The 11,856-nt window shown below is 44.0% G+C and overlaps 2 protein-coding genes across 28 annotated transcripts in view; both read left to right on the forward strand.

Annotated features, from left to right (window-relative positions):
* The window catches only part of GNAS (GNAS complex locus), a 67,388-nt gene that overhangs the window by 17,765 nt on the left and 37,767 nt on the right, over nucleotides 1-11,856 (forward strand). For 8 of the 27 annotated variants that reach the window (XR_015139213.1, XR_015139214.1, XM_086332706.1 and 5 more), the window contains one exon: nucleotides 3,178-3,245. The exons of 11 other annotated variants lie outside the window; for them this stretch is intronic. Coding sequence is in view for 9 of the 16 variants with exons in the window: in XM_086332706.1 (XP_086188832.1) it covers nucleotides 3,178-3,245 (68 nt within the window). In the remaining 7 variants the exon portion in view is untranslated. Of the gene's footprint in view, nucleotides 1-3,177; nucleotides 3,246-3,463; nucleotides 3,540-11,856 lie in introns of all 27 variants that reach the window. 8 more of the 27 variants (XR_015139210.1, XR_015139215.1, XM_086332708.1 and 5 more) reach the window with 3 other exon arrangements.
* The window catches only part of LOC147360536 (neuroendocrine secretory protein 55), a 62,317-nt gene that overhangs the window by 17,765 nt on the left and 32,696 nt on the right, over nucleotides 1-11,856 (forward strand). The window lies entirely within an intron of this gene.

The raw sequence follows: 11,856 nt of genomic DNA on the forward strand, positions 1-11,856 counted from the left end.
AGAAAGCCAGGTTGCCTGCCGTGTCCATGTGGCTTGTTGAGCCAGGCTGCGATCTGATAAGATTTTGTTTTGTTTTGTTTTTTTGCTGAAGTGACAAGAGAGGTACCCCACTGGATCTGAATGACTGATTGGGGACGGGGAGAGAAGGCAGGGTGAAGACCCATGTACATGTAGGACAAATGTTTTCACTAATATTTAAATCCTAACACATAAGACATCCGTACATGCCCACCCCGGAAAATGCAGACCAAATGACCATCTTTTTGATAATTTGTGACATACAGATTCAACTGCTGCTTTAACAATGTGTGTGCATTCTGTGTATATAGCTTCCCCATTTTTATTGCCCAAACAGCTTAAACACATTATAGAGAATCTTAAAAAGATAAATGGTTAGATAGTCGATAACATGACTGAAATTCTAGAATGGCTAAAAAAAAGTGAAGCCCATTTCTTACTCAACACTATCCAATGGTAGGTTTATTTCCACGTTTCTGTTGCCTTTCTGAGTAATTTCAGTGGCTTAAACATGTTTTTTTGGAAACCTAATTTGGGTGATTCTGTCATTTTCCTTTAAGAATTGAAGGGACTGCTAGGTTAGAATTTCTTAGTAGCTACTACATTTATTAAAATTGTGCAGGTAAATGCTATATATATAATAATGGCTATTCTGCCATGACACTTTATTTATACAGTGAGTCTCAATTGTATGATCATTTATGCCACCAAGCACAACAATGAGGGCTCCATCTCATCCTGCTAGAGTACCCCTTTCCTTTTTTTTTTTTTTTTTTTCCTTTTTCAGTTCAGCCCTTTTTTCCTTATTCAAAATGCCTCCACTGAGTCATTTGCTGCAGTGAGAAAGTCATGGCTTATCAGGCCAAAAATCTCTTCCTTGCCTTTTAAAATCCAATTTCCTACAGATTCTCCTTCAAATAAAACCATTTTTCTATATAGCTATGTTAATTTTTATCATTTGCCTACATTACAGATACCTTGGAAAACTGGTATTAAGCAAAAAAAAATAAGGTTTGTTACTTTTTTGTTTATTCCTCCCACCTCCTTACTTCCCCACCCCCAGCTTGAAAGGAACAGCTTCACTGCCTTCAAAGTTATTAGTAACCTGTAATAGTAATGATTACACATAATGATAGCACATTCTTACTGTATTTTTAAAATGCCTTTGCAACAGTCTTGGGCAATAAAAATGTGATGGGACCCCATTTCATAGGCAAATAAACCAAAAGCCTAGTGATTAAATGTCAGGTACTTTTGCTCAACTCTGCAAGATCAGTGAGGGAGTCTCAAGTTTCTAATTCACTGCTTGTCCCCAGAATGCGGTGATACGCTACAAGGCGTCGTTTTGTAAGTGTGCTGTGTGTTCCCTAATTCCCTTGTCGGATGACAGGTGTCCAGCAGTCTTCTGCTTCCTGAATTATAGCCAGAACCAGACAGATCCCTGCTTATAAATGTCCGCTGTGTGTCCGTGAAACGTGAGCCTCCCCATTTCTGGAATACCTGTCACTGTTCTGGTGGTATTTTGTTTCCACATTTGTTGTAACCCATCTGCCAACACCACTGCCTTAGTTTGTTTGTTGGACTTCTTTTTTTAAAAGCAGGTTTTCCTTAAAGTCTTTTAAAAATTCCCCAGAAGTATTCGTTAGCGAGGTCTAAAGTTTTTCTCTTTACTCAGGTTTCTATTAAAAAAAATATATATATATATATATCATCATCATCATCATTTAAAAATAGTTGCTTTTATGCCTAGCCCCCTCCATTTTTAGTGTTCCAGTGTAATAGACTTGTTTAGAATCTCCTGGCCTGGATCTAATGACCCTATTAAAATAACTCTTGCTCAATATTCTTCATAGTGATTATTTTTTAAAAAGTATTCCTTCCTTTTAGTCAGGGTTAATTCCTTCTTAGTGAGAGTCAGTGCATAATCTTAGAAATCACCTTTGACTTTTATGGAGGAAGGTTGATATTAAGCAAAAAAGAAAAAAAGAAATCTTTTTTAGAGAAGGTAACCTAACTGACTAGATTTGACATTCTCCATATCAACCATGAATCTTTTTAGAGTCGATTTCCCCACCATATGAAACGTACCTCTCACCCCCAGCAGAACTGTGACCCTCCAAATCCCTCCCCATGAAGTGATTTTGGGAAGATGTGTAGATTGCAAAAGCAAACTGTCCTCTACACTTCTTGGGTTCTTTAACCTGTGTCAGAGGTGGAGTTCATCCCAGCTCACCTTGTGCCTCTTGGCCTTCCTAATGGAATGTGAAATTAACATGCCCATTGTCCATTTCAAAATCTAATTCCTCTGAAAGTGTAGGGATTTTCAAAATAGAAAGGGCAGGGCCAATTGATGTGACAGGGTCCCCACTAACAATGAAAAAAGTTAGTTGAGGAGGAAACTGCAAGCACTGGTCAGCCTAATTAACCCTGTCCAGCCCTGGTGGCCCCCCCAAGAAGAGGAACTCAGACTCTGGCCCTGTTAACACCAACCTCAACAGATTTCATTGAATGAGACTGAAAGAGTCTTTGTTCCATCAGATTCCTGTTCTGGCCCATGGTCACGCGGGGCATAAGATGGTGAAAGTCGGGCCGGGGTCTCTCTTTGGGATTCCTCTAAAGGGTCAACTAGTCCAAGTGGCCTTTGTAGAACTGGGGAAGGCTAACGGGAAGCCCCAGATACAAACTGACCATTGGCGTAGGCCAAGGAGCCTGTGAAAAGGGAGGGGAGGGGTGTTTCCAGAAGAATCAGAGAAGGATGTGTCCTTTTCCTTCATTGTCTAAAATGGGCATCAGGTACTAAAAACTGAGAGGAGCCTTTAACTAAGTGCTTGGCACATATAAGTGTCCGATAAATGGCAGCCATTATTTTTAGGAGTCTACTTGTCTTCCTGGGTTTTTCTCTCCTTGGTCCAAGTGAGGGTTTTTATTTGCTTGTTTGCTTCATATTTTCTTGGCTTGTGGGATCTTAGTTCCCCTACCGGGGATCGGATCCACACCCCCTGCATTGGCAACGCAGAGTCTTAACCACTGAGCCACCAGGGAAGTCACTGCTTATTTTCTTTGTTTACGGTATTCCCTGTGAGACTTAAAATTCTAAAAATCCTAGGCACCCATCCTGTCTTTCCCATCTCAACATTTCCGAATACACTCTTTATACAGGTTTTATAAACAAGAGTCAACCCAAGCAGTAGACCGACACATTTATGATGGTGTGGAGTCACTGTTAGGTGAGTGACAAGATGAGGTGGGAGCTTATTTTTCACCTGTCCTGAGAAAGCATTACCTACTCCCCTCTTGGATCCCCCGCTGCCGCCACCCCACCTCCTCCTCTTTATTAGCCCTTATCTATAAATCCTATCACTACTGTGGTTGAGCCCGGGGTCCTGAGCACTGATTGCTCTGTGCTTATTACACATGCAAAAAAAAAAAAAAAGATTGTTTCTAGTTTTCCTTCCGACAGCCAGATGGAGAAGGCGGCCAGCCACTGGGAATGGAAGATGAGAAGACCCTCCGAGAATGAGGTAGGGAACAACACGCAAAAATACCCACGTTTGACTTTTCCTGGTTGTTGATGACATGCTCAGCTGAGACCTGAGACGCTCTGGTCTCTGACAAACAGCAAACCCTTGAGAGGCGCAACACCCTCCAGTCAGAATTCCTGGAGTACTTTCACCCAGGCAGCAACTGGGGGCTGTAACAGAGAAGGACAGTAGGGGACTGATCTGTGACAGAGCAGTGAACGTAAGGGAGCATGCGCTGCCATCCTGCCTTAGAGGAAGAATGCACTGCAGGGTAATTTGTTAAACCTCAGGAGAATTCTCAAGCCTTTTGACTCGTGGAGTTCTGCCCACAGAACTTGAACATGAGATCTTACTGAACGTTTCTTAATGATTCAAATTGGGGCAAGGAGGGAGGTATAAAGGCATAAATTGTTATCGGATCCCAAATTTATTATGAGTCAGTCAATGTTTCTGAAGTTGTCATACACACTTGGTGTGTAGGACAGAGTGAGTACCTTAAACTTCCCTTAATGAGTTGATAATGGGAAGGGAACTCTCGTACTCACTTTTGAAGGCGTGCCACAGACAAGCTTTCCCAACCTCCATATCAGCACACAGCGCCAATTCTTCTAAGGGAAAAAGAACTTGATTTATCCAGCTTTCACCTCTTCCCTTTGATCAGAAGACCAGAGCACCTCACTTCTCTTTCCTCTGAGCAGTTTTGCCTTGCCTCAAACTGATTGCTAATTTGCAAATGACTGTGAAGATATATATATATATACATTTTTTTTTTTACAGGGAACCTTCATTCAGGTAAGTTTATAGCTGTGGGATTTTTTAAAAGAAACAGTAATTCCTGTGATGAGGCACACAGACTAAAAGCACACACTGTAATGTAGTCCATGGCCAAGACAGGCTGCTTGCCAGGGCTCTGCTGAAGGATACAGAGCGAGGTCCTGCATCTCAGCAAGTCTCCATCCAGGCCCCACTGACCTGGGGGACCACAGGCCTGGGCCTCTGTTTCTTTAGCCATGCAAGTAGCTAACTGGTCCATCTGAAAAAGAAAACAAACCAACCTGTTGAAATAGGCCGTGTCACTTATGAGGTACACAGCCACTGAAATTGCTGGGGCACATGGACACTCTGTTTTAAGAAGATGCTGCTTGTTTATCTGCGGTTCCGTAAGGTACCTCCTAAGTCTTTTTGGCCTTTGTAGTTTCTGAAGTTATAGAAAGTGTCCATGTTAATTCTCAATCAGTGTTCTCTGGATAGGTCTGGGAGGCCCACAGTCTACTTCATTAACTTATTCATAAAATCATATATGTCATTCAGGGGTCCTTCCACCCACTGCCCACCCCCAAATATGAATTGTTTTTTTACTGACTGACTCTAGAAGGGCCAAGAGATGGTGGGAGTGAGTTGGTATTTCAGGTGACCACTAGATGGTGAGGTGGTACAGGCAGAAGAAAGGTGTCGCATCTGTAGTGACAGCAAGAGGGGAAGAGGAGAACCAGCCAAGACAGAGGAGGGTCCCTATTCCCTGCAGCCCCACCCCAGGACAAAGCCCAGGTTCTGGTCAAAACCCCTTTGGTTGGTAAGGCCCTGGAGCTTTGGTCAAACCTAGTCTCTTATTCTTAAACTGTGACTTCTCCTTGCTGGCTCTCTGCTGGGATTTTAGCATTTTCAGGGGACTCTGTATAACAGAGGGGTCCTCCATAGGCAGACCACTGACATGTTGCCATGGAGACCAACCTGTGCAATGTAGAATGTGTGGGAGCATCTCTAACCTCTGCCTACTAGATGCCAGTAACACACATATACACACAATACACACATACACACAATACACACACACACATACACAAAAATACATACACATACACACACAATACACATGCACACATACACAGAGACACATAAACATACACACATACACATAAACATATACACATACACACAAACATACATGAATGTACACATATACAAACATGCACACAGACACATGCATACATATACATACAAACAAATGTACACACATATACACACAATATACATGTACACAGATACACACAAACACACACATATACATACATGCATACATATATATATACACTAACATATATACCTTCTCCAGGGGATCTTCCCAACCAAGGGATCGAACCCGGGTCTCCAACATTGCAGGCAGACGCTTTAACCGCTGAGCTATCAGGGAAGCCCACACATACATACATATACACACAAACATACACACATTTACAGACACACACACAGACACACACACACACACCCCCACCCCACCCACCACCACCACATACACACAGTGTGACAATCAGAACTGCCTCCAATCATTGCCAAGTGTCCCCTGAAAGCAGGGGAGCAGAAACCACCCCCAGTTGAGAACCACTGCCTTCACATCAACATCAAATCCTAGGAAAGGCAGAGCTCATACAGATCATAACCTGACCACCTTAAAAAGAAAGCTGTTATCTTCAGAGAAAAAGTTGCTAACTTCAGTTACTAGTAACCACTCAGAAATGTTAATTCCAGTCTGGGTGATCCTACATTCTCCGGTAGAACTGATTTCCAAAAAATCTCTGAGAAGAAGGTGACCTCCGGAGGTTCACTAGATGACCCTAAATGGCAGAGAAAAGGAAATTATTCCAGGGAAGGAAATAATGAATCGGTCTAAGATTGCTGATTACGCAAGTCATTCTGTAGCTAATCAATAGTAGATCAGGGCATAAATAGATTTTAACCCTTCAGTGATCTCATCTACCACTTAGGGGTTCTTTAGGGGCTTCTGTCTGAAGCAGGCAGGGGATGGGATTCTCCCTATCTGATGTGCATAAATTGATTCACTCTGCATCAGACAGGAGTATGGTCAGGATAGTAAGGACTGGTACTCAGATGGCTGCTGGTCACATAACAGCTCTAGGTGGCTGGGGCCCCACCTGTGTGTGTCCCACAAAAAAAACACAAACAGAGCCTGTGATTGGTAATGTGTGCACTGCAGCCATAGGGTGTAAGCCCTGCTAGCTGGGTCACTGTAGTCCTAGCCCTATGGGAACCAGCCCACCGCATGGGGGTGACCCCTAACCGTTAGGACTTGAGATTTCAAGGCAGGAAGTTGTAGGGGTGGGTAGGGGGCAGTGGAAGGAATGCCTCTGAATGACTGTACTGATGAAGGTAAAATAAGATCTTTTAGAAATAAGACATACTTGTGCCAACAGAAGTGAGAACCCAAGGACGTTTCCTGTTCAAGAGTTGCACTTGGTTTTTGGTAAGATGGTAGATGCACCCACCCGTCCATACCCCCATTGCTAGGGCAGATTCTATAACCAATATCTTGGAATAATCATAACAGGACTAAGTGATTTTTAAAATTTTTTACAGATTATTTTTTTACTCAAGTATAGTTGAATAAGTCATTTTATTTTTAAATAGTGGTCTAGCAACCCCCAGCTTGCACCTAACCAGCCCCCCTCCCCGCCCAATTAACCCTTACGGAAGGAGACTTTTTGCTTCTTTATTTTATTTTGAGCCTAAAACACTTACATGTTTGCCCCCTTCTGGTCTTCCAAAAGAGCTATTACAGATTCATTTGAGATTTATTATTTTTAAAGATTTTTTTTTTTCATTTTCCTTAGCAAACTTGGAATTTGGGGCCCTTAAGTTAATTGCAAAGTCTAGAAGGGAAAAAAAAAACCCTACTCTCCATTCTACACACCTATGAGAACTTAGATTTTTGCTTTTACTATTAAGATTACTTTAGGATAAAGGGTGAAAACTGGTTGGTAGTTTAATAAATTATCTACTGGACATTTTTAAAAAAAATAGGTTCCAAGTTTAGTTAAGCAAAGTGCTCTCTAACTAAGATCTGCTTATTGCAGAATCCTCGAAATTACCCAAGGCATGTTTTTTTTTTGAATGTTGATTTTGACTTTTTGCCTGGGACCAAGTGCAACATCTTTCCAAGGAAATGCTTAGAAGGCTCCGGGCAGAACCCAAAACAAATGCCAGACATTAGGGGAAAAATTTTAAAAGTTGGATTGTCATAAAACTAATAGCTGTTTATAATTCCACACTTAGGTGATTTCATTTCTTCCTTTTTAGCTGCTAAAAGGGAAGCATATTAAGATTATTTTGTTTTGCAAACAAATGGCTAGTTTTAAGATGGACACTTGACGGAGGGTTCTCTTTTCCAGTTGGAGGGTTTCCTGATTCCAGAGGGCTCTCGGGATGTTTATCCTTGGGAGGTTTGGTCCGGGGTGGACTTGTTGTGTTCATCCTTTGCCATGCTCCCAAGTTACCCGGATTGTGGAGGGGGTGGGCAGAGAAGGCCTGGCTTCTCTGGAGGGTCCCAGGATCATGGAAAGGGTACACTGGGTGAACATTAGCAGGCTCTCATTTCCAGAACCTTGGTTGATTCCACTGCTCTATTCAAGGATTCCATGAATTTGCCAAGTGACAGCCAGGAAAGGCCAAAACTTGATTCTTAAAGTACCAACAAGCTTCCTCGTCCTGAAGATTCTGCCATGGTCAGGGGAAATACTTAAACTTGGTGGGCAGTCCTAGAGAGAGCCAGGAGGTGCATCTGTCAGTGTTCAACTTTATGTAGAAAGAGGTAATGACCCAAGGGACAAAGCCAAATCCCTTGCAGACGTCTTATCCTGAGATTTAAGTTGACAGGTGGCACAGGTCTCGCTTTTTATTCTTTCTGACCCTAAAACCTTGATTCCCCAGAGATAGGGTCTGACTTCCCATATTAAGGCAGGCTCCAAGCTGGGCGCTGACCTTTCATTCTGCCAGGAAGTAAGGGTCGGGGAAAGGCCACCAGGACTGCTTCATTGGAGAAGGGCGGGGAAGGGGGGAGCTGTCCTATTCTCCCCGGAGGTCTGCCCAGCTCAAACCTGGGGTCAGAAATCAGCCTCTTAAGAGATTCCCTCATTTTTTCTTTGCTTTCTCGTTTTCCCTTCCTCTCTTTTGAAATTAAAAAAAAAAAATTCTTATTTTAGGGAGGTTTCTGAGCAAGCAATACCTTTTTTTTTCTTTCTTTTTTTTAAGGGAAAGGGGCCAGAACACCAACTATTTAGGGCTGGGAAGTGGAGACAATAAAATAAAGCAAGGCTGTTCAGATCTGGCTGGCAGATGGCGCTCGGCTTTTACAATTGAGAGCCTGGCTTTCCAGAATTCATAGGGAGCTTGCGCCCAAGACAGAATTCCGCAGCCCCCTCCCCTAATCCTCTTTTCCAGGGTCACAGTCCCCGCCCCTCAAGGCCCAGGGATCATTTTCTTTTTTTTTTTTAAGGTTTTCCAGTGGAACAATGGATCTCTAAGGACAGATATCCCTTTTAACTAGTGGTTCTGTTAGACCATGGCCCGTGCAAAAAAACACTATCACAATGACCTCTAACCTCCCAGCCCTTTTGCATGCCCTGGGTCTTCCAGGAACCAGTTCTGAGACCTTGGGCAAATTGCTTATCTTATGGGTTCCAGTTTTTCTCATCTGAAAAAGGAGAGGACTGTCCTTTTCACTTTAAACTTCTTTAACTATCTTCTTAAAAGTTTTAATAGGACAGGTATGCCAAATAACCATCCTGCCCCACCACACTTACACACACACACACACACACACACACACACACACACACACACACACACACACACACACACACACACACACACACGTCTTTCTCTCTTTTCTCTTAAAGCATCCTTTCCAAAATAGCAGCTTGTACAGGAAATATTAGGCCTGCCTTTTGCCCTTTGGTACCGAATTAATAATTTCTGGGTACCCGTCATTGGGAGAACTTCTGCAGGATGCACAAGAGGGTTGGATTCTTTCTCACCCCAATCCAGGGCTAGAAAAGAAATTCAGAGGTGGCAGAGGTCCTTTTGTCCATCAGAGAAACCCTGGGAGGTTCCTGGAGGAGTTAGCATTTGAGACAATATGGGAAGATGCTGGGAGATGAGGGAGTAGATTTTGGGATAGCTGTCTTATAGAGAAGATACTGGTTGAGGGTAAATCCTTACAGTTTTTTCCATTCACGAGAAAATGGTTGGGCTTTTTGAGGGTCTCTGAGATTTCAGGGCTAGTTTTTCTTTTCTCCCCTTTATGACCTTTCTCTGCCTCTCAGGGCTGCAAGCCTGTTGAGCTTTCAGGGGCATTCTTACTAAGAAGAGTTTTCCCCAGCTGAGGACCCCCACCCTCCATCTCAGGCCCAACCCTGGGCTTAAAGGAAGGTCACGTCCGTCATGATGAGGCCAAGTCCCGTGGAGAGACAGTGAGATCTGATGGTGTCCAGGGCCAACTTCCTTGGTTCCAACAGAATGGGCACCCCTTCCATTTCTCTTCTCCCCTCCCTGCAGCAGCTGTAAAATCATGAGGTCATCTATTTGAGAAGGGCCACGTGAACTTCCTCCCATGCCAGGATCTACCAAATCCTGTCACAGGAGTTCATTTCTGTTCAACAAAACCTACCCTCCACACACCATTCTTAAATACACCCTCTCCCCTTCCCCTTTATAGCTGAAAAAAAATAAATGAAACTGAATAAAATAGACTCTACGCCAACAAGTTTCTCTTAAACTCCCAATTTCCTGGGGCTCCTTTAAAGTTTTTTTTTTTCCTGCCCCCACCTTCCAATCCATAGCCCTGAACTTTGGACAAGGCAGGTTAACAAGGCTCTCCCCTTCCCCCAGGTTGGGGTTCCTCTGGATGTGGGGTCCCTTGGAAAGCAGGGCAGGTGGGCTCCCCTGTTAAAGACACCTTTTCCAGGCCAGTAGAATTCTCCCCCACCAGAGGTCAGCAGAGAGCTCAGAATGACTGGGATGCCCACAGGAAGTGGGATCACTTAGAATTTTCTAGATGAAATGTAGCAAGGCCTACGGAAAAAAAGCCCCAGGTTTTAGGGGGTGGGTACCTCAGATTAGGGTCTCATCCTGTTCTGGGTCCCTGGGAGTTTAGTTTTAACACCAGTGCTGCCATTTTGTACTTTAGGGAGACAGGGAGCTTAGGTTCATTCATTTGGTGGGTTTCTCTACCAGTTTTCCCCCCCTGGACAGCACACACATCTTTACCTTCTGGGGGGCCATGTCCTCTTAGAACCCAGTCTCCCACATCGGGCCAAACTGCCCACTTTCGCTGCCCACAGGACTGGGAATCCACACCCCACACTTTCTCTGACCCCTTTCCCTTTTTCTTCCAGAAGTTGTACTTATTGTTAAAATGACATTATAATATTACAGGAAATCCACCCCCCGCCCTGCCCTTATCCTGTCAGGGTTTTATATCTCCTTATCTCCTCCTGTTCTCTACCCAGACATATGGATGTTTCTAAAGAGGGTACTGATGGCGGTGCGCAAACAACTTCACCTTTAACTCACCCCCCCACCCAACACTCACTGACTTCCTGAGCGCATTTCCCACATTCTCCATTGTGTCTTTTCAGGGTTCTTTTACTTGCTCAGCGCTTTCCCCTGGGGTGGGACAAGGGGGGAAGGAATCTGAATTCCTTTCTTTTCTGAACTTTTGTGAACTCAGAAGTGGAAAAACCAGCTCCCCTCCAAGCCAGTTCTTTCTAGAGGAAAGAGAGAAAAAGAAGGTACAAAAGGAAAGAGAGAGAGCAACATAGAGATGAAATTAAAAGTTTGAAAGAGAAGGAAAGAGGGGAGAGAGAAAGAAAGAAAAAGTACTTTTGCGAAATGTAGCTCTCAACGGGAGCCCTAGTCCCTGCCCTCTAGGAACTTAGAATCTGGGAGGAGGAGGAGGAGAGGGGTCTGGTTACAAGGAATGGAAGCTGCACTAGGTGGAGGATGGAGCGCTGTCAGTCCAGGCTGAACGGCCAGCGCAGCTGAGGGGCCAGGCTGCCCTTGACTGAAGGCCTGGGGTGCAGGCCCAGGAATCCGAAGGGCGGGTGGGGAACGACACAACACATCGCTCCCTCCCCATCCCACCACCCTTCAGGACCCCCCCCAGTAGGACAGGGACTGGGGGCTGGTGCCGAATGCCAAGACCAATGCCCCTACCTCCCTTCCCCACCATCCCCTGAGCTGTGACCTCCACTCTTTCTACCACAGTTGGCCCTTTTTCACTTGCTAGAACATTCTCCTGACCCTAAAATGATTCCTCTATTTTTTTCCCCTTAATTAGTAATAAGCCCCCTTCTGGCACAGCCTGATTTTCTGAGTGTTTTCACAAGCCTTACCCAACTGAGTGGTTTGATTTTTAAGAAATCTGGCACCCGTTGGACCTTTTTGACCTTAAAAAAAAAAAAAAAAAAAAGCCAATCTTTATGAGTTCTTTGATTTGATAACTACTCAAAACAAAGCAAAGTAA

This window comes from Bos grunniens, chromosome 13, assembly GCF_055505025.1.
Source record: "Bos grunniens cultivar Pamir isolate PY7600 chromosome 13, Bosgru_T2T1.0, whole genome shotgun sequence".
NCBI classification, from domain to species: domain Eukaryota; kingdom Metazoa; phylum Chordata; class Mammalia; order Artiodactyla; family Bovidae; genus Bos; species Bos grunniens.